We start from the raw sequence: 27702 nt of genomic DNA on the forward strand, positions 1-27702 counted from the left end.
AGCCTTGGGCATAATGGGCATTTATGCAGAAATGAAAAATGTCAATAGTGCTTCCTTCCATAATATTGCCTATTTCACTGGCACATAACACTGGCCTGTGACTCATGAACATAAATTCAGCACACACACACACACACACACAGTACAGTACCGAATCATGATTAATATAACTTTCATCTTGGGTTTGCTTCACTTGGTGTGGCCTTGGGTCCTTTAATAGTCATGGCATAGTGGAAAAATTTAATAGCTTGCTATTCTGCATGTCCTTCAAATAAAATGTTTCCATAATGGACTCTCACTGCTCGACATGTACATATATATATATGCTTATACTGCACCATAAGTCTAGCCCTTTTTGTATCTTTCATGAGAGTTCATAGGAAAAAAAAAAAACCTTTGCTAGATCACAGAATTGCAGCCTCTGGAAAGGGACCGCAAACAGCTAGGCTTCTGAGCATTAATATAATAATCAAGTGTCTCAGATTGCTCTTAATTCAATTGTCTCTCTTAACATTACCTGACTGTGTCAATCAATGTGCCTGCCTTGTCTTTAAAGCAACAGAGGAGTTATCCATTCTGGCACCATTAAAACATCAACGTCTCATTTCTGCTAAATGGCAGAGGAAAGATAATTGGCATGTGTGCATGCATATTAATTAACTGATAATGAGACGATAAGGCCCCCTCTCTATCTGCAGATGTGGAACCACTAATCAATTGGCAGTGAAATGAGGTAAAAATGCGCTTCTTTTATCCCACTACTGAAATTAAAAACCTATTTAGTACCACGTTTTCCAACAAAGTGCTTTTCATTTATCTTCTCCAGCACATTATTCAATCACACTTTCCATTTGTGTAATGGTAATATTTTCATGTAATTTCCCACTGCCTCTGAGATGGGTATTTTTGATATGGCTTTGTGAAATGGCTATTCCATTCCAGCTCCATTCACTAGCTGGTAATAAACTTACAACCTATATTTCAGATTAAATGTCTTCAGCAAATGGAGCCGGCCTCAGATGTCTCACAGCAACGTGGAAAGATCACTTCTGCTCCCTGGTGGCGGTGGAGAGAACTACCTCAGCGTCTGTTCGTGCCCCCTGGTGGCAAAGACCGGGAAGTGCTTGAGCATCTTTGTAACTTCTCTTTTAGCAGCATTGCATTTTTTGCTGAATGAAGCCCTCGCCATGTGACTGCTTAAATGAACAGCAGTAACAGTCTCGTGATATGCAGAGCGTACTATCTAGTTGGAGAGCTGCAAGGTATCCACAGCTGAAACATAAGCTGACTATCTTAAAGGGTTGCTGCTTTAGCCTGCAGCACAAATGGAAGCATTCGAAAGAGTGTGTTATATCAACCCTGACCAGAGGTGTGTGTGTGTGTGTGCACTTCAGAGGAGGAGGAGAGGAGATTGAACATGTAACGGCTGTGAAAACAAACAACAGCGCAGGAGGCTGTGCGAAGATCTGAACTATAAGGTAAAAAAAAAGAATAGAAAGGCAACACAGGTACACAACAGCACAGCACTGTGTTTGAATCAGTATATTTATCGCAAAATAGTGACTGGAATATGAACATGAGAGCTGTATCCCTTCAAAAGTGTGTGTATTTGTGTGTGTGTGTGTCTGGCCCAGATGACAGAGGTTGATGGACAGTAGTGCGGCGTCGCCTCCTCCTGCTGACAGGCCCTCCTTCACCCCGGACAGGCCAATCTGTACACACAGCGACACAGACACACACAGCCCATCTCAGTCACCACACAGCCCATTTGTCATGTCAAATAGCTTCAGAGAGACATGGCGGTCAAGTTATAGAGGTGATTGTATCAAAGTGACCTCAATGCGATGGTCATAAATTGCTTGCTTTATGGTGAGGTACTATATCCCTGTTCCATTGATAGAACTGAAAACAATGAAAGGACACAGTCAGCTGATAAGTGAAATGGGAAAACATTTTTCATGGAGATGTGAGAATTTAATGAACAGGATTCAGGGATGCGAGAAGGATAGTTTTCAGGTAGTTTATGGTATTTCTTACTTTGAGAAGAGTTTAGGCTGAGGTGTAAAGATGGCACTCAGCTGGAGCCCTCAGTTTTTTCATCCTCGTCTTTGTCTGTCGGCCCACTGGTTTCCTCCGCGGACGCCTCCTTGGTGGAAGTGGCTGTCTTCGGCCTCTCCTGCGGCTTTTCAGAAGGGTCCGTCACTGTGGCGCCCCGGCTTGTGTTGCAACCCATGATTTGAATCTAAGTCTAAGTGCACTGTTCAGCTGATGGGAGTCCAGAGGAGTATAGAGTGTTAAATCACCGGTCATAACCTTAAAACCTGTAGAGGTGTTGTGGACTCAGGTGCCTTTGTTCTCTATGGCAACCTCGAGACTTCCTGTTGAGTTTGGGCACCTGAGTGTGTGTTGTTTTCCTTTTAAGAGCCTTTGTCTGCGGCCGCACTGCTGTTTGGGAATTACCTCCTAAGCAACATTGGTTGAGCATTAACTTTGCAGCATGCTAACACATGGTTACTGATAAACACTGAGGAGTATTGTATGTCAATCAGGGGCAGCCATGGTTGCCAAGTTGGTGGAAGTTTCTGCTTTCATTCAGTCACTGTGTTGAATTTGTGAACTGTATTTATAACCAGTCAGCTGATGTCAGAACAGATTTATATTTGCAGGTCTGCTGGGTCTTAAGATACAAAAACTGTACATCATTAGCCTGGTAGATACACAGCTTTGTATGAAGTGTGGTGACGTGGTGTTTAAACATAATGTCTATGATGAAGTCTATGATAATTTCACCACAGAATAAAGAGAATGATTTAATGAATAAGAATATTATAGAGACACTAATATGAGACAAGTAAATGTATGTCGATTCCTACGTTTATCTCTCTATGTATCAGAGTTTATAGCTGCACTAACAACAGCCTTTAAACTCATATTACTGCCACTCAGTTGTCTTCCTCCACCAACCAGTTAAGTTGTAGTTTATATCAATGTCTGTCCAGACTCAGATAGCAAGCAGTGAAGACTTTGAATCAATTCAATAAAAGGTACTGAGTGTATTTTTTGGATGAAATGGAAGTTGGCACTATATTAACGTGCATGAGTCCAGTAAATAATTTCCATTGAGAAACATGTCATCTCCACTTAGAGACTATTTTTCCAGAGTAAAGAGGACTGATAGAGAGCTTCATCACATGGTGCAACAACAATCAGCTGAAGCTCAACATCAGCAGAGCCAATGAGCTTGTGGTGGACTACAATGCTTCATATATGGATGCTGCTGGAAAGAAGCTACAAACTGTAAAACGTGGACGCTTCACACGCATCTTCAACCCAGCAGCACAGAAGATCTCCACAATCAGCACAGTTTCAAGATTAGTGTCACCACACAGTAACCTTTGACCACCAAAATCTCACCAGTTCATCCGAGTGGACATTTGTGCCAAACTTGAAGAGATTCCTTCAAGGTCTTTTCTGAGATATCATGGTCATGAGACTGGGATGGACCAATGGACAACCTGGAAACATAAAGCCTCTGACCACGGCTGCCACCAGCAGGGAAGGCCAGAATCTCTGCCTCTGTGTGCTGGAGGTTCCAAGCTTCCACCTGAACCACGATTGGCTTCCAAACTCACTGTGATGCCACAAAATGCTGCTCCTACGCTCAAAAACATAAACTCAGATTTCATTCAGAGAAACTTCGTCCCTTCAGCAGGCCGGTGTGAGAACAGCCAGCATGCATCATTGTGCATGGTGAAGTCAAACATACAAATGAAGCAACAGTAAGCGAAACACTTTAATAAAACTGCTCAGCCTTGATATAAAGGTTACAATCAGTAATGGCTGCAGCTGGTGACAGGACATGAACATATTATTATTCAGTTTTTTACTCTCTCTAATCCGTCTACAAGCTTCAAGTACCATTGAATAAAGTTTCTTGCTGCTGTAACTTTTGCCCTTTGCCTTCATTCCCGGTAAGAAGAATCATGTTTCATCTTGAATATATTTAACAATTCAAAGAGGTAAGCTGAGAAAGCATCATTACGGGATAAAAAGAGGGAAAACACATTAAAAATTGCTTTAGAGTGGCTTGCACTGAACACTTTGCATCCCTCACTTAATCAGAATGTAGTCAATTACAATCAAGTATTCATGAGGGCCGCAGACCCTGGAGAAGCTTGACATTTACTCACCCCTGTGGGGGCTGTGAGGCGCAGGAAAGTTTGTCCCGCTGTTTTAACTGCCCTTCACTTGCAACATCGTCTCAGTCTTACATTTCTTCATCCGAGCAAAGTCGCAGAACTTTGCAGTCGCGCCCTACATCAGCGTCATCTGACTTGTGCACTTCCACCAGGGAGCTGCCCGGGATGACGACAGTCTCCTACCGCTGGCCGCTCAGCTGAGGGCCAAGTGCTTGATTCAAGGACAGTGGGCGTCAGAACAAAACAGCAAAAAAGGCGTCATTTTAGCTTGGACTGCAGACAACATGAGCTGAGCCCAGAGGAATTCTCACATGGCGGCTGCAAAGGAAGACAAAGCTGCCCTGTGCTTCCCCCTCTAACAACGTGACATTGTTTCTAAACAGGAGCGGAGGGAGACCGCATGCTCCTCTCCGCTCTAGTGCAGGTTGGGCTTTGTAACCGGAGACGCCTGGTCCTGGTCCCCTCTCGTCACGCGATCATTCACCACGTTCCTTAGTCGCTTCTGCCAGGCTGACTGATCATCCAAATGAGGCCTCTTCGCCGAAGGACGCCCTTCTCCCTCCCCGTCCTCTTCTCCATCCAGGGCCACCACACAGCATCGTCTGCTGACTGACCTGCCCGTCCGGATCATGTTATTGATCTCACGCAGACGCTGATGGAAACAGGAGGGACATTTGGAGCAATTAATCACAAATTAAAAATTAAAAAAACATAATTTGAAGATGAAAGTTTATTCACTGAGAGGGTTTACACTGTTCTGTCCACAGACCTCTGAGGGGCTCGAGTTGAAGTAGTAGCAGAGTCCAGGTGTGCGGGGGGGCGTGATTTCTGTGCTGTACGGTGAAATGTAGATGGAGTGGCTGCTGGACAGCTTGCGTCTGCGCGGAGATGCTCTCCACTGCCGGGGGTACGGAGACAAAGGAGGCGTGTCTCCCTACACAAGAGCGACACAGCACACACCAGAAAACCCCACTTACACACATGAAGTGAGATCAGTATATTTCAGCATTTTACATGGCCTTGAATTTGGTTCACTTACTCCTGAGGTTGGTGCAAACTGCTTGGCAAAGTGCTGCATCTTTGGGGTGTAGACCTGGTTGTAAAAGTAGATAAGATTGCCCCTCTCCTCCTCACAGGGTCCCCGGTAATGTGTCGATGGTGTGTTGGGGGTCAGGATACCGTCGCTGTGGTTACCTGTCGTACCTGCCACGTGCATTACTGATACAATGCAGGTAATATTATATTGTGACTGATTGTGGTACCTTGATACAGGCATTGCTATAATGCAGCTCTCCAGTTACAGACACTAACTACTGACCCTAATGGGTTCAACCAAAGAAAATATTACACCACATTGTGTCATCATTTGATGTCCCACATCAAACTTCCACACTGATTCATCTGTGGTTAATGAGAGGAAGTCATTTGTGATGCCATTTCTCCTGCAGCTGAGTGAGGGTGTGTGTAGACACTTTCTTTTTAATAAAGGGTTTCTTACTGTTGCTTCCAGTGAGAGAATATTCTGTGTCTCCTCCAGAAATCAGCACATTTTTACAGACCTGAGAACAGAATATAATACATATAATACAGTCATAACACAAGCAAAAAACCCTCAAACACACTTTCAATCCACGTAGCACGCTTAATCACTTTGATGACAGTGTTGAGGTTCAGTAACATCTTAAATTACATCTTCTGTTTGAGCTCTCTCATTTTTTATGCAATTTAGCTTAAATTGAAGCAGAAATTATCTAAATAAAGAGCAACAACTCACGTTTCGGCAGGCAAACGGCTGAGACTTGTAGCACTTCATTATGTGTTTGAAGGGTATCTCCACATTGGTAATCTGTAAAAGTAAAGCACATTCCACAGGTTAATTGAGTGATTATGTACTTTGTCATTTCTGAGCAAAAGTGTCACATCTGGATTAGTTATTTGATCAGCTGGTCACTGTCGGAGAGTACTGAGACTGGAGACTGAAACATTACTCTCTCTCAAGATGCCCTTTAATACTTACTACTAATGAAATATGCTTAAAAATACAAAGTTGTTTGTCCTGCTCACTGAGCAGAAGCTGTCTGCCTTCACTGGAAAAAAACATCTTAAAATATAAATAAATATTTGTGAAAGAGACAATGAGTGCATTCAGTGTGAAACAGTATACAAGGTACATCTTTAAACACCTTTTTTTTTTTTTTTACCACGTCTTCTTCCCCACACACACCAACAAACGTCCATTAAAAGCTCTGCAGCTCCTCATACCAAAACCCACCTTAGCCGTGATGTAGATGGCACACAGGAGCAGTTGGTCCAGGTGACGGTCCACCATGAGGTCAGTGCAGTGGACCAGAGAGTGCTCGAAGAGGGTCCAGATCTTCAACCTCAGCTCATCAGATATGCGCAGTGTGGAGCACAGCTCCCTCAGACGCTTCCCCATCAAGCTGTAAACCTGAGGCGAGGAGAAAACATGACCGCGCTAAACATATGCACTGCAGCAGCTCCATATGTTCCTATAGATTCCCCTGAGAAATGATGATGTGGAATATATACACCTGAAACGATGTGATATTCTATATGCGACAGGTGAAAAGCGGGAAAAAATTCCAGTTCAAGACTTAATGAATATATGAACAACAGCGGTATCATACATCCAGTACATTTGTAGTGCTGAATCAATTTCTTAGGTCAGCCACGGCCACTTTATGGAAACAACACACAGTTGTAATTGTGTTTGCCTGGCATGACTCTGCTGTGGATGCTCCGACTGACTAAAATGGTGTTTTTGACGATAACTGCTCTTCGTCATGTACAACAGGAGCATGTTGTGGTGCAGCAGACTGTACGACCTTGCGAGCAAACAGGCGGAGGGAGTTGCTTCTCTGAGAGCGGTTTTCAGACGGGGAATGCCGTTGGTCAGCGCTGCCAGACGGTTCAGCTCCCACTGGCAAACCCAGAACACACCAGTCAATCCATAATAAGAATACTGCAGTCAGTTTGCAGCAGGGAGCGCATCAAATTCAGGGATGCATTAGAAATGTATAAAATGCAGTAGAAGTACAATCACGTGATCAGTCCAGTGTTTGTACCTCCTGGGAGGTTTCCATCAGGCTGCATGTCTGCTTTCTTCGGATCTTCAAGCTGAGCAGGACGCATCACCTGCACATGACACAAAGCCCTCATTAAAGCCACGCATGTGTGAAGAAATACTGTCGTACTTTTGATGTCATCCGCTCAGTAGAAAAAAACATTTTAATCACATTTCTAATTTCATTTTACTCCTAAATTGTCACCAGCGTCACCTTGGAGGAAATCTGAGCATTAAATCTTAGATAACTCTTGCTGCCAGGTGAGGTGCTTTTGTGTGTTTTAATGCCAACCTGCTGGCAGGTGGGCAGATGGCCCTCATTGGCTTGGATTTCTTCCCACAGCGGCGAGTTGCTGCTCCAGGCCAAGCTCTCCAGAACTTTCTCTTCCACTTGGGCGAGGTGTCTGACCACAGCGTGAGGCAGTCCCACATCGGCCCGCAACACCAGCTCGATCACCTGGCAGACCACAGGAAATGAGATGGAGGGCGGAGGAATCCTCAGAGTTAGAGGTGGCAGGGAAGTGGCTCTCGGTTCAAATCTCACAGCAGATAGAAAGCGAGTGGCTGACACTCACATGGATAATATTCTACTGCAAACTTCTCTACTGCAAGTTTCTGGTTGTCCAGATCGTCCATGTTTACTTATTCCAGGACGGAGATACGCAACATCAAGTTGTAAACTTCATCGCACAGGATGGCAAAAAATACACATATTTTAATTTTGGATGCCAATGCCAATAATTTTACATCTTGTCTGATAAAATGATATCTGTTTCGCCATCTACTGTCTACTGAATCCATGTGAATGCATTGATAACACAGATTTGACCGTTAACTTGGATACACACCCTCCAGAAGTGATATGGTGCCAATTTGAGGATCTGAAGGAGCAGGGGGAAGTCGCACGGTAGACGGTTTGAGAATATGGTGATCTCAAGACAACAGGCCACCAGGCAGCACTGGAAAACTTCATTCTCCAAGATGCCCTGCGACAAACACACACACACACCACCAGCAACAGTCCTTACTTCAAAACAAAGGGGCCAAAAAAGACTGACAAAGATCGAGGCTCAAGAAGGACATAAACACGCAGCACCACATATTCTGTATCACTCAGTGGCTGCAGGGAGCAGAAAAGGTGTTTGTCAGACAGCAGTTCCAGTTGTGGCCACAGGAGGGCAGTACACTCACTGAGATGTCACTGATGCCCAGCAGGCTCCTCTCTGCGCTGGCACGGTTCTCCAGGATCCTGTAATACCAGATCTCGGCCTCACAGCAGCACTTTGCAGCCAGCTCTGCAAAGAATATCACACGGATTATATGTGACACGTATTAACTACAAGGGCTTCATTCCAGAGTATGACACCTGTCATTAAAAAACAGCCGGCTACCTGATCGCACAGGGATTTACAGTAATGTGCTGCAGGTCAGCAGACAGAGGACCCCTTCTGAGCTCAAAGTTGCACTGTTGCATCTGATAGAACCAGTGAATATTAACAATGTGGTCTCTTGTGTCTCTGAATGCTAATACAATTCAGCTGTGAAGATCATCATCTGTCCTCAAGAAATACTGAACATCATGCATTCATCCCCAACATCCCCTCACCCCATTGTTTAAGGATCACTGAATGTGTTTGTGTACCGTTGGTCTCACTTCCTGCGTTGCCCCTGTAGTGTTGCAGAAATGTGTGCAGCATACTTCTCAGTCTGGCTTTAATGGCCTCGGTTGGATCTCTGGTGCAGGCCCTGAATCAGAGGAATTGTGGCAGTTAGCACGTGACTGGCAGCGGTTGGTTGAGATGTAAATAAAAGGCCACGAAAGGTTTTTAAAAGCCCTCGCTGCAACTGAAAACTGCTCTCTTAAAGAATTTAAATGTACACAGCTAAAGATCATGTTTACAGACAGTGAATCAAACATTTGTCTCAATGCAAAAGCTTATTCTGAGAGCCTTTTACCAATCGGCCGGATGTTAAGTGTCAAAACAAACACCCAGTTCTGTGCAGTGACGCTGCAGTGATCCGACGGAGACGCTGCTCTCTCTCTGTCTCTGGCTTTGTTAAAATGACCTGCTGATGCTGTAACTCTGATGTTCCACACAAACAACACAACCACTGTATTAGTAACACTGCCAGACTGTAGCGCTAACCTGAACATGGCGATCAGGCGGTCGCTGGGGCCAAACCTCGGCCTTCCCTGGTCTCCCTGAGGCTTGGTTGCCATAGTGATCTCCACACTCACACGAGATGAGAGTCGGAGGAGGAACGAGCACCTAAACAAGGAAAAGAACATGAGAGGCAATGACAGCACATAAAACCTGACAGTGCAGTACAACCAGTGATCAAATGAAGTTAATCCACGATTAAATATATATGCAATGTGCAAAAAAGGCAAACTTTTTAAATGAAATAGGATTAGGGTTGGGGTTAGGGGTTTTGACCTGAACACAAAAGAAGGGTTAATGTGGAAGAGAATATTGAACTGCGGAACACAGAACCCGGGAACACAAGACTCTGGGAGCAGAGATACACTCCTTGTCATGCACAGCTCCTCAGTCCCTCCATGCTGTTCATTGACCTGAATGATTTCCTCTCTATTTCCCGGTCTCAAACAATGAAACTGCAAGGGGAGGAAGGGTCACTACTTCACGGTGTTGCACTTGAACGCACCAGTATTTTGGCATGTTGATATTTTCCTCATGTTTCCTGTGTTCTCAACTTACATTTCATTTGATTTGTATGTTAATTCAATAACTTACTTGCATGCAAGTTTCATTAATGTCTAGATTAATATGCATATGTGATTGAGGTTAGTAACAGACTAATGTTTTAGACTAATTAAAAACTAGTGTGTTGGCTGGTGTTTCATGTTATATTCCATTAAAATGAGCTCCTGCCCTGTCAATCACTGTAACGCAGCTTCCAGATTGAAATAAAAGGAAGTAAGAAGGAATGAGGACACAGGTTCTATATTAATAGATATTAATATTAAATATTAATCTAATATTTGTTCAGCCTACACTCAATAGTTTCAAAGTACATTTAACTTGCAGCTTTTGCAGCTCCTGTACATTCCACTATAATCATCTTTGGATAGTATTTGGAGACCAAGAGCGAATAAATGAATGTGCACATTTGGACAAATCAGTGTGTTCTTTCATTACGCATTATGACGGTTGGTGCTTCTCTATGCCTCTCCCATAGGCTTCAATAGAACCAGCACCAAAGTCTGGTGCCGAGCCGAGCATTAGACCGCTGGTATTATGATGGAATGACCCTTCCTTCTTTTGTACTTTCCTTGGTCTCAACAGGCACCTCTGGTGAGTCACATGTGTGACTGTACATTTCAGATGGGAAAACCTGGCCTGGCGTGGCAGAACAGTGACGCATGTGCTGAGGGTGTAACAAGTGGAATATTTTAGATGCCATAGAAGACGCAGCAACGGGAATAACAAAACAAGCACCAAAGCCTCCCGTGACAGTGCAGCTTCCAACAATGAGAAGATCATTTCAGGCTGAACTGCTCTATGTCAGCTTCTATTTAAGGACTTCTTGTCCCGGGTCATGTGACCACAGAGGCCATGATTCGTCTCCGACGCTTGGCTTCAACTTGCTTTACATCTTTGGTGGAGGCCAATAGAAACCTCCGTCCTGTGAACCTCAACCTTTTCAGTTTATCTGTGTGTTTGCTCCGCTCCTCTGTCCAGCCTGAATGGAGACTTTGTTCCGCTAATCATTCCCACATGTGCTGTTTATCATTCTAGGTTACTGTCCTCACTGAGTCAGACAGTCCTCAGTCCACAGGGATGTGTGTGTGTGTGTGTGTGTGTGTGTGTGTGTGTGTGTGTGTGTGAGAGAGAGAGAGAGAGAGAGAGTACAGAGAAAGATCCCTGAGCGCGTGCGGGATGTAAATCAAATTAAAACTGAGCAACTCTTATTGTGCTAATTTCCCGAACGTTTCCTCTTCACGTAGCCATTTTGACCAGATTTTGAAAACTATCACCTGCCGGCCTGTGTCTGTCTTCAGAGATACTTGGAATCGTTTCAGATTGTCTGTCTGTCTACTGGAAATAACTCCTTAGATGTTATGGGTCTGGGGCTTTCTTAGTCTGTTTCCTGTATCATGCTGTTGGTTCACGTTCCGTTTCTTTTTTGCTCCTGCTGTTTGTGTGTTTTCCCGCCTGTTTTCTGTATCACCTGTGTTTCCTTGATTAATTGGCCTCTTGTGTATTCAGTCCACGTGTGTTCCCTCTTTCAGCTGTCAGTTACCGCTGGAGGATCTGGAAAGGAGGTGTGATCCGACATGGGTAATAACAGCACCATGGACATTAAGGATTAGCTGAGGGCCGTAACCTCCTGGTTTTTGGATGTTGCAGGTATGGCTGAATTGTTGTTCAGGACTGATCTTAGAAAGACCATGCTGGCCATTCTGGATTCCTCCAGTGGCTCCCATGCCGAGCTCAGCATGGACCCTGCCAGCGGCCAGCTCTGTCACGATGTCTGAGTTTATTACCCTCCAGTCTGCATGTGTGCTGCAGTGGTTCAGCAGCCCATTTCTCTGGCTCCACCTGCTCACCTCTTCTTCACAGACACAGCACAGTAGCTGGGGTAGAAAGCTAATTTTGAAACATCTGGCAACTGTGTGCTGCTGACAGCCAGACAAGAGTTGGCGGGACGGGCCGCACATTCTCGCTTCGTCTTCATTTTTATGCATCCCGTGTGTGCCTGAAAACTGCGACCATTTAGTTTGTGTGAACCGTTTGTACCTGAGACCATCCAGACCTGCTCTTCTCGTCCTCCTGCACGCCCTCCAGAGCAACCCCCACCTGCGGCCTTGCCTCCTGGTCGCCCCGCAGACCTGCTCCGTCCTTCGGTTCTGCCCCCTAGCCTACCGCCTGAGGTCTCCGGCTCCGCCTCTGTCCCACCCTCCAATCTTCAGCATCCAGACCACTTGGCCCCTTGGCTCATTTGCTGTACAGATTTCTTTTTGACACACTAAATCACACTGGGCTAAAAAACTGACCCGGTGTGGTTTTGATTTGATATGGTTTCGGGGGTTTTGTTGAGTTATTTCCTGTTTAATGTTGAAAGTTGGCTCTCCTCCTGTGTTCTGTCCTGTTTGTGTTCGGGCGTTTTCCCGCCTGTTTTCTATCACCTGTGTTTCATCAGTTAATTGGCCCGTTGTGTATTTAGTCCATGTGTTTCCCTCTTCGAGCTGCCAGCTCACGTATGTTTGTTGCTTGCGTTCCCGCCTGCGTTCCTCGTGATATACTGGCTCTTTCTTCGTTTAGTTTTTGTATCTCTCCTTTCCTCTTGGATTTTGCCTCCTTTGGTTTTTGTTGCCCGTCTGTTTTGTTGGACTGGAATCAGCTTTGAGTTATTAAAGCTTGTTTTATGATTCCTCAAATGCCCTGCATTTGGATCCTCTTCTGAACCACCAACTTTAATCGCTCACTTACTTCACGCCTCAAATACTGAATTCAGTCGAGTAAATAACAGAACATATGCGCCATGCTACCTCTTTGTCGGTCGAAAAAACACTTCTGACTTACTTCCACAGCTGCAGGTGTTAGACCAGACATTTCACTGCAACAACTCTTAACACCGACGTCCAACACAGATCAAGTGGAAAGCATCAGCATGCACGCAGATCTATGAATCACAGCCTGTGCCTTTCATTATCTAATTGAAAGCAGTTGAGAAAATCTTTGTTTATCCTCTTTTGACCAAAAACGGGTTAATGCGCCATTACAGTGTCATGAGTCCCAGAAATCAGGAAAGTCAGTCAACAGGATTGAACTGGATTGAAATAAGCGCAAAGAAATGGCTCAAGTTTAGCTTTGAACCCGGAAGGGGCTCACATCTGCTGTTTTCATGCTTCATTACCTACATAAAACAAGCTGCCCCTGCATATAAGATAACAGCTTTTAATATAATGCCATCCAACACTGTATAGGTGTCAATAATACTCAGTAATAAAGCAGGAACTAATTTACACTCTGAGTAATGCAAAATCCACTTCATAAGGGTTACACCCATTTCCTGTTTCCTCCAGACTGGCCTTCAGTGGCAGACGCTCCATCATGATGGGCCCTACTTTCACTTCTACACACGTGCTAAACACTTAAAAACCGCGTCGGTTCACAATGAAATAATGGCTGTGATTATGAACAAAAACATTGTCGTTCAGTGCATTTTGGCCTGACTGCAGTCAGTGAGTGTGGAGGGTCAGTCCGGCTGCAGCTTTGTTGTAATAAACCCTACAGAGGTGGATGATGGTTCCAGTTTACAGCTGTCAGCTGACGTCTCATGCAATATGTCAGTCACATCATCCAAGTAGCTCTTCTGACTTGACAGAAGAAAACTAAAGTTACAAACCGGCTCAAAGTCACTTACCAGTGTCGGTGACTCCTGGGGAGCGTTTTTGGTGCGTTCAGGTGCCAGATGGAGGGTCTGCTGATCTAAGAATCCCCCTGTATGTCTCTCACGTCCGGCTGGTGGCAGCGGAGCGGCGCGGCATGGCTCAGAGGAGTGAACCGCTGCTCTGCAGACTGAGGAAGTTCAGACCATCGGCCTCTCTCAGCAGCAGACAAGCCCCAACTTGTCATCTGTGTCTGGTTGCCATGATAAGCACGGAGCAGCCGCGCTGTGCCAGTGGCGTGCACAGCGCCACCAAGCGGAGGACCGTGGACTTCCAGCAGAGTGGAAAATCTTTTAACGCTGTTGCACAGGTATTCAGTCATGGCCCTCTTTATGCAAAGATTTCTGGCCAAAGCACTTTTTTAGAGTTATTATGAACCTTTCTTTCAGCAGCAGTATATTATGAAGTACATTTTAAGATACAATTCTTATTTGGTGGATCATCATCATTTAAACGTGCAGTTAAGTTTTTTACTTTTATGCAGCACTTGCGTACTGAACACTGCATTATAGTAGCATAATGAGCAGAGAAGCCTCTCCTGCTCCTTTTTGCTACTTGCATGCTGAATACTGTTACTACCCACCATGTTCTGATTTATAACTACAGCACTTTGATTAAAAAAATGAAACATTTCAACTTTAAAAAAGTAGGGAGAAAGAGACAGAAAAGGCTTCAACTGAGGTTACTGAACCCTTAACTGCAGTAAGTGGACTTTATTTTCTGCCACTGTGGATTTTTTTTTCAATATGAAAAGACTTTCTGGGCCCATGGAGCTTGACTGTGCAGCTGAATCTGCTGCCTAGAGTAGAAGAGTGAAGCAGTAAGAAAGCTCACACATGTGAAATGAACAGAAAAGTTCCTGACATGAATGATTTCTTCGAATAAGGCCCCCAGACAAAGCAACAGGCAAATGCACACTTCACTGATAGTCAGAAGAATATGTTTAATAAAAATAATTAAACCTCAATTTCCTCTATAGAACTTCATAGAAAGTAATCCAATAAATTACAAATGACTTTAAGACGCGTTTTCCTGCACTACATAAAGAATTATTTTGACTACACAGACCACAACTGGCAAATATTACAACTGTCCAATGAAAAAAAAAAAAAAAAAAAAAAAGACAAAACTGACCAGGGTGACATTTAGGATATTATCAAGCTTAAAATAAAAATACAGAACCAATGATGCTAGTTTTGTCATCTCAGTGATTTCACATATGAAAACTGAAAGAAAACCTCCCTGTACAGCAGTAGTGTGTTTTGTCATTCCTCTTGCATATAGGTCACGGTTCACTTGTGTCTGTGTTTAACGCAGATTCAACACTGCTCCCCTTAGACTAGCAGTGCTTTGGGAGTCCTTGTACAGTACAACCTAGAGGGAAAGAAATCTAAAAAGAAAAGCAAAATGAAAGCAGAAAGTCCAATCTTACGTCTACCATTTTTCCATTTGTGTCCTAAAGAGGCTCAGCACAGTCATCAATCCATCAACCCATCACTGTGGGGCAACAAAAAGTAGCAAAAGTCGTTAGATCAATCACATACAGCAGAAATAGCAATGGCTGGGTGTTTGCATAAGGGCACTACAAATTTAAAGAGAGCAGAGGTGCAGATATACAAAATGACAGTGGCATGTGTAAGTTCATTGCTCAGACATAGAAAAATACTGTACTGTTAGTAATATTAAAAAAAATGCAATTGCATTGCAAGCAAAACCCATGACAAAGTCTATATATATATATATATATATATATATATATATATATATACATACATATACATATATATACATATACATATACACACACACACACACACACACACACACACAGAACAGGCATACAAGAAAATCACTTTAAAGCAACATTAGAAATCAGACGCGTCTTCAGCGGCTTGACTGTTCATGGTTTCACCCACTGGAGAACAATGCTACAGCAATACTTCAGAACTTAACAGACTGAGTTAATTCAGTGGGGTTTTCCAACAAGGGGTGCGTGTGTTTGTGTGTGTGTGTGTGTGTGTGTGGGGGGGGGGGTTGCTCTCTCGTCCCCAGTCCAAACAAAAACCTCACCTCGTCAGAACTCACTTTCAAAACGCCTATCTAACAGTCCACTGTGTAACAGCAGTCCTGGAGGAAATTACAAAAGGTACTTCGGCTTGAGTGAACTCCAGTGTTTGTGTGTATCCTGGTTACAGCTGAACATGAACATGTGCAGAGATGATGAACAAAAATGCACAAGCATGGAGCACGAATCTGCGCAGTCTGTCAGACAGAAGCTGAATGAGAGAGTGAGGTACAGGATAAGGGCACTTCTACATCTAGCTGAAGCTCCATTCATCAGCAACACAGAGCCGAGGAAGAAGTGAAACACACACAGCCACCCTACAAACCCCCAGCAACACAAGCTGTTATTATTCCGCCGTTCCTGAAGCTGGCCTGACCAGCACCGTTAAAGTTGATACCCAGTCGAAGACGGTGACAATTACTACAATCTTAGCCAGGATTTGAACTATTTTGTGCTTGTGCCAAGTGTGCCTGTATGACTTTGGTAGACAGGTGGGACATGCAACACAGAATCCAAACACTGTTATTTCCCCCAAAATTCCAATGAGACATGTTTGAAGGTCAACAACACGTTTAACGTGTTTTTTTCGAGTCGTAGGTGGCAAGGCCCCCCTCCTTAAGACACAACATTCATGCTGGAAAGTTATGGAAAGAGTAGATACACCAGGTGAGAAGAGCAGTCCAGCCAAACAAGCCACACAGTGGAAGCTCTCAGTAAAAAAAAAAAAAAAAGAAAAGAAAAAGGCCTCTGACACACACATTCCAGCAGAGACGAGGACATTAAGTACATGGAAGCAAAGAAACACACCCGTGCACATGTACATCTGCACAGTGAAGCCAATCCATTTAGCACAGTTGAGGTAAGATGCAGTAAAATACGCCGGGGTCGTAGTAATAATATCCATGTAATCAAGAATCCTGAATTCTTCCTCTACATAGAGACCACAAAACTCTGTCAGGACCTCATAGGGTCAAAGGGCAGTTTTTGGCACACTTTAAAAGGTTGTTTTCTGTCCCCACAACTCAAAGAGTTTATTAGACAGTGTAGTCAAAATCAACAGACATGCAATTGAGCGTGTACGCCTACTGTGAGTAGCTAAAGTGCGCCTTGGACATGTTGTGACATGTTTGTAAGGTGATGAGAAAATGTGGATTTTTCTAAAATTAGATATCCATGTGGAAAACCAAACCTTTAAACAGAAGAAATCACAGCAGACAATTCAATTCTGATCCATTTTGAAGGATTTAAGCATTATGTGTTTGATTGAAAAAAATAATACTACAGATTTCCCCCAATTTGAGGCCATGTTCCAGAGGGAGCTTCAGGTAATTCTGTTTCCAACAAGGAATGCGAACAAATGCAGAGGTGGATTTCTCAGCGTGATATGAAGGTAGGCGACAGGTAAGTGAGGGTGCGTGAGTTGTGCACAGAGGTGGAACATGGCAGACAGAGAATCTACAGCTTCAGTGACATTCATTAGCTGCCCAAGTTATTGCTGACATATCCAACGTATGATCTGCAAAGCATAAGTGTCAACGAACCTGTAAAAGTACGGACTATTTACAAGAGAAACCAAAGTGTTTGTCAAGTGTCGTTCTCCCAACCCCCAACAATCAAAATATATTAGTACAGCTCAACGAGCATGTTGATGTAGTTTCACTTTTTTAATAAAATTAAATCCTGACATAATTACAATAATGCCTTTTTTTTGTTGCAATTGTACATAATTGTGTGGTACAAGTTCACAGAGTTCAGAAATCTACTAAAGTCTGACATGCAAAATGTCTCAAAACAAGACTGTACCTTGTGAACAAAAACTGAAATTTTATTTCAGTTCCTTTTAAGTCAGTTTTTCCTGTTTTTTTGTGTGTTTTTTTTAGTTTTTGTCTTTATTACACAACATTTTAGTTAGTTCTTATATTTACATGTACAGAAATCGCAACATAAGTGCTGGAAAATCCATATAGATGTGAATATATGTATACATTTCTAGGTGATACATAAATAAATTTATATATATATATTCATCCAATCAGTCCTCATCACTGGAGTCTGAATCATCTGATGAGGAGGAAGAGCTCCCAGACTCTGATGAAGATGACTCGGCTTTCCCCGAACCTTCAGGACCACTGTTTTCTTTTTGTTCTGCTGACTCTTCTTCTTCTTCCTCTTCTTCTTCTTCGTCCAAAGCCTCTTCTAACTCCTCGTCATCCTCCTCTCCGTCCTTCTCTGCCACTGGCTGCTCCGTCTCCTGTGACGATGACTGGGAGACGGCAGGAGGAGGAGGAGGAGTGGAGTCAGTGTTTGAGGTCTGCGGCTGTGTGGCAGACACAGGAAGGTTAAGGCCTGGAGTGAGAAGCATCCCTGGGTAAAGCATACTGGAGAGTAACAAGGGGTTAAGAGACAGTGGGTTACTGGAGGCTGCAGACGCAGCTGAAGCACTTTGTGGGGCGGTGGCAGAGGAAGTGGAGCTGGAAGTGGAGGAAGGAGTTGTGTTTGAGCCCTCTGTCCTTTCTCCTTTGGTGTCTGAGGTGTGAGGTGGGGCTATAGATGCAGACGGCTCTCCTGCTACACTGCTGGCTGCTCCCTTTGCCTTCTCCTCGGAGCTTCCCGCACCCTCCTGAGCAGGCTTCCCAAGCAAGCTGCTCATGCCAAGCAGGTTTGGCAATCCAGCCATACCAGACAGCATCATGGGAAACATAGCAGCTAGGTTACTTGCAGCCAGGTTGCTAGCGTCGGACGGCAGCCCCATCAGGCCAGCGGTGAGCTGCAGGGACTGTAAGCTCTGGAGGTTTTGCTGGAAGGCCTGTAGGCTGGTCAGGTCCATTCCAGAGAGGAGGCCGTTGGCCAGCAGGGGGTTCAATCCCAGGGCGGAGGCTGCTGGGTTGGGTGCCGCTGCTGCTGCCGCTGCCGCCGCTGCCGCCTTGGCCAGGGGATTCTTAGGGCGACGTCCACGCCGGCTTACCTCCTCAGGAACAATGGGTCCCGTCAGGATCCTGTCAAACATGCTCTCTGGCAGGTAACCCTGGAAGACAGATGCACGGTTAGCAGCTTTACAAACATCACTGCGGCTGTTTATCAGGCGCACCTAGATAGAACTACAGCAACCTGCAACCAATCCTACATTCATGAAGGTTGTAATGTTTTTGTTGACACTGTTTAGTCTTTCCTCATTGTGTCATTAGCACAACACAATACATTTTAACAGAACCACAAGCTACACCCTTCACAACCATAAAGTTGAATCAGCATCTCTTTAAAACAGGTTTTGACCTTCATGAGAGCATTTGTTGCTGGGCAGTTGTATTAGGTTGAATTAGTTTTGGCTATTGTACCTGAAAAAATGACAACTGTTACTGATATGGTTCAAAATAGCCTTTCTTGATATGACGGTTCCAGTGAAAGTTTTGATCGGTTTTAACTTTGTGACTCACCGACTGCTTGACAACATCAGCCCATTCAGGTGGGACTCCGTACTCTGGGTTCTCCTGAAGGAACCGGCACAGATCCTTCAGAGGAGGAGCGAAGGCTCCACCAACCTACAGGACAGATCAGAGGCAACGGGAACCCGAGTGCACAACAGACAAGATACTTATTACACATTAAGGAAACATGCAGTCATTTCAGACACATGAACGGTACTCTGTCAACCTGACTACTAATCATTAAAATATCACTGTCTTTACAACCTCGTTTAAAAAGGTAAAAATAGTAGTTGTACCATATTTTCATTTTAGTGGACAATGTGAAAGCTAGAGCAAGAAATCTGTCAAAAGTGATTATTAACAGAGCTACAATCCAGTTTTTCAATGTCAAAGTATGGGCCATTAATGGCATAATTTCTAGAGACGATTATGACACACTCAATCCCTCGTACAACAACACACACAAACGCACCTTGCGTGCATTTCTCCTGTTGATGATCTGGACCCTCTCCTCTCCTGTCAGGCTGTTCACATCAATCTTGTTGGGGTTCCTGCAGCGGTGCCTCTTCTGCTTGGGCCGCCCGTCCTGGAAGTGGAACTGCATTTGCATCTTATTTACCCCCTGGACACGAAATGGAAACATTTTCAAGGTGGAAGAAAATGTCTTAACTGCAGTTAATTTCTGCACAACCTAGCAAGCACTTCACTTGTTTTTGCATACATTGCATCATCAAACTTTGCACCTGTGGGTGTATTTATTTATCAGCCTTATTCTGTACGTGCGTTAAACATTTGCCTGCATGTCCATCTCACTAAACATATAGCATATTAATTCCATAAATATTATTACCTACAACTGTAAAATAATCCCAGGGATTTACCTTTAACACAACAACACAACCACTTTACTTTCTTGTAACATGATTGGGGGAGGATAGAAGAAAGAAATTGGTCTCACAGGGATGAAGGCTCCTGTGTCTGCCACAAAGCCCGGGTGCTCTTTCAGCCACTGTTCTAGATCTTTCCTCTTGGGGGCGTCGTCCCCAGCAAGCCGGGTACCATCTTTCAGGTTGATGACAGGGACCCTGCTCTCAGTGTCCGTGGGGACCTGACTGGAACTCTGGCTGTAGCCCAGCACAGGGGCCACAGTCATGCCCACCTGGCCAATACCACCCCACCCTGGAGGCACCTGGTGATAAAAGCAGTGTTTTATATTATTTACGCCGCTACTAGTCACATACAGGACACTTGTATATGGCATACACGGATAAATGTATATGTTGAAACACTGAATCAGAATTTCAGATTTGAAGCTGAGGTACCAGAAACTGCTACTGCTTTTGCACAATAAGGACAAATTGCATACCTGATCGGACACAGCAGGGACTCTACTCCTGTTCATGAAGAGCAGGTCCATCCCCTCCACGTTCTTCCTCCTTCCCCTCCGCTTCTTCACCACTGGCTGGCCATCCAATACTCCGTTTGGCCTCATCTGACCAGTCAGATCTGGAGGCACTGCAGAGGAACCAGCCTGTTAGCTATGAACTACCGTGTCATTTATTGCCTTAATTAAACATGTGCTTTCGGACCTTTAGCTTTTTAGAACTTTCACCTCTAGCTATTGTGCGGTATTTTATGAAAAGCCAGTAGGGCCAGAGAGGATGACTACTGTCCACGTAGCCTTGAAGTCATCAAAACTATACTCCGCTGCCATCTAGTGGCAGTAAAGGAAAACAGGATGACCTAGTCTCGACACACAGGTCTTCGGGTATTTGCTGAATTTTAAATAAACACACCAGTCTGGAAGCTGCACTGAGGCTTGGTGATGTCAGCCAGGCCTGTGTCTGAGGCGCTTTGCAGCTCGTGAAGGCGGGCTAGGTACTGCTGCTGGGCCTGGGGACCCTCCTCCGGCTCCAGGGGCCTCTTCAGAGGTAGACCTTGTTTCTGGAAGGTCAACTTCAGACCTCCCTCTTGCTACAGACACAGACGAAAAAAGGTGTTAGAATCATTTAGGGACATGACCACTCACAGAGAAAACAGAGTTATAAACAAGGAGAAACTTTTGCTTAAATTTTTATTCCTTCTTAGACTATTCATTTCATATGGGACCTTTCTCTGCCTGTCTATCCAGTGATTGAGGGATTGTAAAATAAATTTTTCTGATGTTATTTTCATATCTCTAATACTTTATCCTTGTAGGTATTTCAATTTATGTCATCTCACTTCTTAGAATTTCTTACAATAGGAGAAAATATTTCTCAGGTATTTTCTTGTTAGTAATATTGGGACACATGGACACACAGTGGGTAGTGGCTAGTAGGGCAGCAGGTATTGTCCATTCATAGTTTGGAGTGTAGTGGGAAGCCATGCCAAAGAGGTAGCTGCTGTCAGCATATCAAAACTTAATAGGCAACAAGCAACAGGTGTTTGAAGGTCTGTGATGGTCAAAAAAAATGTACAATTTGGGATGCTTATCAAAAAGCGACACAAAAGCAAGAAATAAATGGATGCAAGTATGAAGCCTGCCGAGTTAATTGCCACGTTGCCTAGAAGCATATTAGAGAACACCCACAGCCGAGGTCTCCATTTCAATCAGATTAAAAGCAAGACCCCTTCAGTATAGAGAGGTTTCAAACTGAACCTTATTATATTCTCATGACTGAGTGATTTGTGCTCATGTAATCACAGCCTCAGAGCCCAATTCAAATTGAGTGTGTGGGAAAAGAGAGGAAGGCTGCTATTAAATTAATCTCTCCTCCTGCCAGGCAGTCAAAACCACTAATCATACCCACAGGAAAGAAGAAAGAAAACCAGAGAAACATGCTGAACACGGCAGCTAGCACCGGTAATGGCAGCAGAAGTGGTAGGGTCCTAGGATTAGGGCGAAGCGGAGGGAGGAGGGGAAGAAGGGAGAAATCAACATACATCGTTGAGTTTTACTGAGAACTCCTTGTTTTCTGGAACATGCTTGGTCACCTTTGACCCCTGTGGCGAGGCAGAGGGGTCCTCGCACAGGCTGTTGGCGTTGTCCAGCAGCTTGGTGGTATAGAAGGAGGCCACTGCACCTCCAGGCTCATAGACCCGACGTGTTCCAGGCCACTTGCCCTTTAGCACCGCCTGGCAGATGCTGTCCAGGCGGTTGATGATCACTCGATCCTAAATAAAAACAGCACAGGCAATCAGCACACTCGAACTCCTGCAAGTTTGACTTCCTTGTAGTAGGTTTTCATATTGACTTGTTTTCACATCTTCCATCTTTAAAACTTATCAACAGAGACGAATATGTGTTATATTTAATTATCAAATACACCCCTCATAGCTCAACACTCCATTTAAACACCTACAAGAACAATGCAGTTGACCACCAAGTGGATGCGTACACGGACAGCTGTGGACATCACGGATGTGTAGTGCTGTTTATACTACCTATTGAAATCCACTTGGAGGACAAGTTCTGCACACGTGCAGCAGACTGGCATTTACAGGATCGCTGTAGTGGCCATGAATATTGGAGGTACGCAGATGACAGCGCAGAGCCTACATGTACGCCCTCTGACGACAAAATGTATGCTTTGCTCACTCGCAGGCACAGAAAGTATAATTTGAGTTCAGATGCTTTGTAAGCCATGCAGCGTTGTCGTGTATCAGTAACTGTATATGCACACGTGCACGATGGTTCACCTTTGGCCAGTAGGATGCAGCGAGCATGTACCCTCCTCCCTGGAAAGGATGCGAGGAGTTGCTTGTGATGCCGTTCTCAGCCACATGGGTGTCTTGTGTTTCATCCTGTGTGGTGCTCAGAGATGCCACACTGTCCTCATCAAAGCCCTTTACACTTGTTGCTGCAGGCACTGAGATTGTGTCAGGACACAGAGACAGACATTAGAAACACACCTAACTCTTTCCAGCGTGCCTACTTCTTGGTTACGTTTTCATGTCATTATTAATAATTAGTAAACACTGTCCTCCAGAGCCAATGGGCCAAAGAGGAGCTGGAAACCAGGAAAAGACTTAATGTAAACAATCCAGCTGGTTAGTAATTCAGTGAAATGTGTATTTGGTCCAAAGGAAAAATACTAAATAATACAGTTTTTTTGTTAAAGTTACTCACCTTTCTTCTTCCCTTCCTCACCCTCACTATCGCTGTCATCAGAAGAAGATGAGGAGGACGACGATGACGATGAAGAGCCAGAGGAGCAAGACGAGGAAGAGGAGGAGGAGCTGGACCCGGAATGTGACGAAGAAGAAGAAGATGATGAAGAAGAGGAAGAAGAGCGCGATGAAGAGCTTGAGGAGGAGCCATCTGAGTCAGACTCCGAGCCACGCCTAGCCTCCCTGCGGCTCCTCTTGCTGGCCTTCTTGGGTTTCCTCTCGGAGGAGTTGGGTGTGAGGGGTTTGGTTCGTGCCGCCACCATCTGCCTCTCACTGTCCCTTGCCTCAGAAACAGGCTTCTCCTCCAGACCTGTGGGAGTAGCTGGTGCTCGAGGAGGGCTCCAATTCTCCCCCTGCTTCTCCCTGGTCTCTTCCCCCTCTGAGGCTGGTTCGACTTTGGGTACAACCCCACAGGGCTCTGTGTCTCTCTGGGCAGGTGGAGGTAGCGGAGAGCCTGTCAACACTGAACTGGTGGCCTGGCACTGAGGGTTTAGAAGCGGGGTGGATGTGCGGGATTGCTGCTGCGCAGCTTTTGTTTGGCTGTAGTTGCGCTGGGCAGCCATGAAGCTGAGCTCAGGGTCTCTCAGAATGTGGTAATCTGTGCGGCTGACGCCGTGCTTGGCAGCACCAATTAGCAGGTCACGGTCATGGGTACCAGCTTCCCACCAGACGGGTAAGTCAGAGCTCATTTGGCACAGCGACAGGCGTTCATAGAGTAACGAATGGCGAAGGACTTGTTCTCTCACCTGGCGAAGCAACTCTACTCTGTACAGGGTGCGAGATGCTCGCTCCTCTGTAATGGGCTGGATGTTCAGAGACGGGTCCACCGCAGAGTCTGGAACAAAGAAGAAGAAGCAGATGTGAAAGGAAGCGCATGAGAGGAAATAAAGGCTGCTCTACAGGTACAACCCAAAGATCTGTTTGTGCCTGGAGTTTAAACATCAGTGTTTATCTTTCCACAAATTATTAACCTTATCAGCCCCTCTACCTCAGTATTGCTGAGCCAGCTTATTTACCAAGAAGCTACCAACCAGAATAAAAACATTCACAGTCAGGAATGACGGCAGTACATATTATATATATATATATAAATATATCTACACACACACACATACTTTTGTACCTGAAGCTATGCTAACAATATCATCTTAAGAAGAGTGTATATGACCTCAGGAAATGGCACACAGTGTTAAACATTGTGATTTGACCCTATATATGTAAAAACAGGTATAAGACCCATTTCACAAACACCAGCACAAGCATGACAAAACACCCCAACTTATCTAACAAGCATCATTTCTTGTTGTGATCATAGGGTGTAGCAAAGTCACTGACTTTTTGACAGTTTGTCTTTGTGTGTGTGTTAATAAGCATGTAGGCTTCTGACCTCCCTCTTTGGGTGGAAGGCGACACACCCTTCGGCACATAGCAGTGAAAGCACACAGGTATTTCTGCAGGCTCTCGTCAGTCTTCTTGTGCAGCCGAGCCATGGCCCTGAACTTGGTCCAATCGAACCGACCGAGGTTTGGATCAAAAACAACACCAAAAGTGGAGACCACACGGTAGAAATCAGCCTCTTCTCGCCTGGTCCATCTGAGGAAAGTGAAAAATGTACACTGTGGAAACAGTCTTCATACACAATAATCTTTGTTACAATAATATACTCTTACTTTACATTGTGTCATTGATCAACACCACAAAGGTCTATTTTATTTTTCAACCAAACACTGATCTGCTCTGTGTTCTGACCTTTGTTGGCGTTCAATCTTAGCAGCCATCTTGGGGTTGAGGGTGTCGTTGAGTGTGGGGGGCAGTGGGCAGAGTGGAGCTGACAGTATCATGGTCTGCTGGGACTGAGACTGAGTCTGGTGGATTTGGAGGATCTGCCGGCTCTTGGTGAAGCGCTGAGAAGCCGTGATCAGACGCCTCAGCCTGGCTGTCAGCACCGAGGACGAGGGCCAGTAGATGTTTTCACCTTCTGTCAGTGGAACTGCATCTGGATCAGGGTAGCATACAGAACACAGACCATTCAAATGTCAAAATCAGAGTGGCATTATTTATTTATTTGTTGTCTTTCTTGAAATAACAGGAACCATGTTGTGCATCCTAACTTCAAATTTCACAACTTTTCCACATTTCTCCCGCCTGTAGGAACCCTGTGTTTGTAATCAGGATAATGCTAAGTATCGACTGTGGATTACAAACATCTAATACCCACCTCCGGCACTGTCAGTGACAACCAAGTCTCCAGGGGAAGAGGCGTCATCCTGCATGAAAAGACAGTGTGTGTTTATGGCAGGACAAAACACAAAATGCTTTAGCAGAACACCAACTTTGATTCATGTGGCCTTACCTCCATATCGTCCTTGAGCAGAGCTGGAGCAGGCTTGTACTCTGGATCGTCTACATCCCTACATACACAGATAAAGTTTGTGTCATTTTTGCACTTGACAACCTACCTGACAAAATGTCAAAAAATATCTAAACTTAAGCCAAGCACGCTGAAACAAAGTCCGCATAATGTTTTTCAGGCTCAGGACAAGTGTGATGGACCCACCCATCCATGAAATCATTGCCTCTCTGCTCGGCAGCGATGGCCTTTTCATCTGGTCGTCCCACACGCTCTATGAAGCACAGGGTAGGGTCTGCGCGAATAGTGTTGTACTTCTCATATCCTGGGAGTGCAAGGAGGACAGGCAATTATCAAAGTTAGCAAAGGATAATACTTGCTAATGCTCTTTGATAGGGACCAGGCAATATACACAAGTTGGATGATTTCCCACAATCTGGTATCAAATGGCAAACACACATAACTAAAAATAGGGAGGCCAAAATCATCAGTTAAAGTAATCTGATACTTGTTAAAAGAAGACCTATAAGAACTTACACAACTTACAAATATGCAGACTGTTACGCAGTACATGTAGCTTGTTAATGTTTCGTGTCGGGAACTGACTTATCTCCTTGTTGCACTTGCTGCGTTAAACTTTAACACTAGAGATCACGTTTCTCATTTGGATCATGTTATTAAATGAAAAGTGACAGACAGAACTTCTTACCATGTTTATAGACACCCAGCAGCAGACACTTGTCAGAGATGGCATCCCACCACAAGGCTGGCAGCTCGGAGTGGTCAGGATCTGGCACCCAGATCTTTATCTCACTAAAGGTGAGGAGGTTTAAACAGATATTACGTCGGGGAATCTTTGTTGATTTACTTCACTGACTGACATCCAACACACTGACCACAGTTTGGGTGTAGACAGTTTCTCTATTGCAACATGACGTGAGAACCAAGTAAATCTACACAAATGTGGTAAGAAGCCAGAAATTTAAGGACCCAGAATTCTGCAGGTATTTGTTTTTGTTTGAGTCATGGCTTATTGTAGAGAAGCATTCATCTAAGGTCCTCTGTCTTTTTAAATATATTGAAAATGATATCATCATTTAAAAGAGGTGCCTCCTTGTTCTCATTTCCTGTATTCATTTGCTGTTAGTGAAACACTTCTGCTTTTATTGTCAAACAACACGTTGAGAATTGTGAAACATAGTATAGTGTTTTTTTTTTTTTTTGTTCACCATTTTCAACAGCGCTGTATGGCAGAAAACAGAAGACAAACTGCTCCTCTTTTTTAACCAGCAGGTGGAGCTCTACAACCTACTTATTCATTTGGCTGATAAGTTGCTTCTTTATTCAACAGGTTGATACCATCATAGAGTAATGACTACACTTGCAATTAAAGAAGAGGCAAATATTTCACCTTGACACAGAAACTCTACTGTTGCCAAGAGGTGTACTAAAGCTGCTAAATCCATCTGATCTTCTGTGTGTTTCATGAATCCAGCTATTCCACTATATAAGCAGGTCAGGACTGTAATGGGCAGGGTGTTAGGCACCATCTATTCTGTTATGGGAAATGTATTTGTTGGGTAAAGTGACTGTGTTTCAAGAATCTCAAGCAGTAGAAAAGGAAATGTATGTAAGATAAGGTAACGTCTCAGTAGCTCACCTGGAGTCTGCGCCGTCCAGCACCTTCTGGGCCTGGCTTCCTATCACCTCTTGTTTCAGGTAGTAGAGCATTCTGACCCTGAGCAGCACCCTGCGCAGAGAAAACCCACTGGTCACAACAAAGCCCCGACCACACACAAACGCTGAGCGAGCAGAACCAACACACATATACCCAAACACACCCACACCCACACGCAGCAACCTGTTGAACACAATGCAAATGAGTGCAATGTGAGGCAATTCAGCTGTAACCCTAAAAGTTTGGTGATGTACACTGCAGCAACAACTTAACTCTAATTAATTTATGTGTAATACGTACAACTGTCTAATAGGATTTGTGTGTGTTCAG

General features: G+C 44.4%; 2 protein-coding genes across 5 annotated transcripts in view; both read right to left on the reverse strand.

Moving 5' to 3' along the window:
• Positions 1-3780: 3780 nt before the first annotated feature.
• On the reverse strand, positions 3781-13904 carry LOC121606559 (retinoblastoma-like protein 2). Of its 2 annotated transcripts, none has more exons than XM_041936956.1 (14): positions 13678-13904; positions 9432-9554; positions 8927-9030; positions 8476-8579; positions 8133-8270; positions 7577-7741; positions 7286-7355; positions 7046-7140; positions 6472-6648; positions 5974-6045; positions 5698-5758; positions 5239-5402; positions 4969-5133; positions 3781-4851 (listed from the first exon to the last, which is right to left on the reverse strand). In XM_041936956.1, exons 2-14 carry the CDS (start codon positions 9503-9505, stop codon positions 4615-4617), a joined length of 1626 nt encoding a protein of 541 aa, XP_041792890.1. In that variant the 5' UTR covers positions 9506-9554; positions 13678-13904; the 3' UTR covers positions 3781-4614. The 2 variants fall into 2 exon arrangements, with proteins under 2 accessions (XP_041792890.1, XP_041792881.1); XM_041936947.1 differs by having other exon boundaries at positions 5239-5417.
• Positions 13905-14631: 727 nt separating this feature from the next.
• Positions 14632-27702, reverse strand: part of chd9 (chromodomain helicase DNA binding protein 9) — a 70610-nt gene continuing 57539 nt past the window's right edge. For 2 of the 3 annotated variants that reach the window (XM_041941368.1, XM_041941384.1), the window contains 16 exons: positions 27355-27444; positions 26404-26507; positions 25902-26019; positions 25698-25755; positions 25563-25611; positions 25094-25340; positions 24732-24937; positions 23304-24179; positions 22874-23043; positions 22118-22348; positions 20989-21166; positions 20559-20707; positions 20151-20381; positions 19665-19814; positions 19202-19306; positions 14632-18792 (listed from right to left, as the gene is read on the reverse strand). In XM_041941368.1, the coding sequence (XP_041797302.1) occupies positions 17800-18792; positions 19202-19306; positions 19665-19814; positions 20151-20381; positions 20559-20707; positions 20989-21166; positions 22118-22348; positions 22874-23043; positions 23304-24179; positions 24732-24937; positions 25094-25340; positions 25563-25611; positions 25698-25755; positions 25902-26019; positions 26404-26507; positions 27355-27444 (3955 nt within the window). In that variant the 3' untranslated portion in view covers positions 14632-17799. The remainder of the gene's footprint in view (positions 18793-19201; positions 19307-19664; positions 19815-20150; positions 20382-20558; positions 20708-20988; positions 21167-22117; positions 22349-22873; positions 23044-23303; positions 24180-24731; positions 24938-25093; positions 25341-25562; positions 25612-25697; positions 25756-25901; positions 26020-26403; positions 26508-27354; positions 27445-27702) is intronic. The other variant, XM_041941376.1, reaches the window with a different exon arrangement.

This window comes from Chelmon rostratus, chromosome 1 (assembly GCF_017976325.1).
Source record: "Chelmon rostratus isolate fCheRos1 chromosome 1, fCheRos1.pri, whole genome shotgun sequence".
NCBI classification, from domain to species: domain Eukaryota; kingdom Metazoa; phylum Chordata; class Actinopteri; order Chaetodontiformes; family Chaetodontidae; genus Chelmon; species Chelmon rostratus.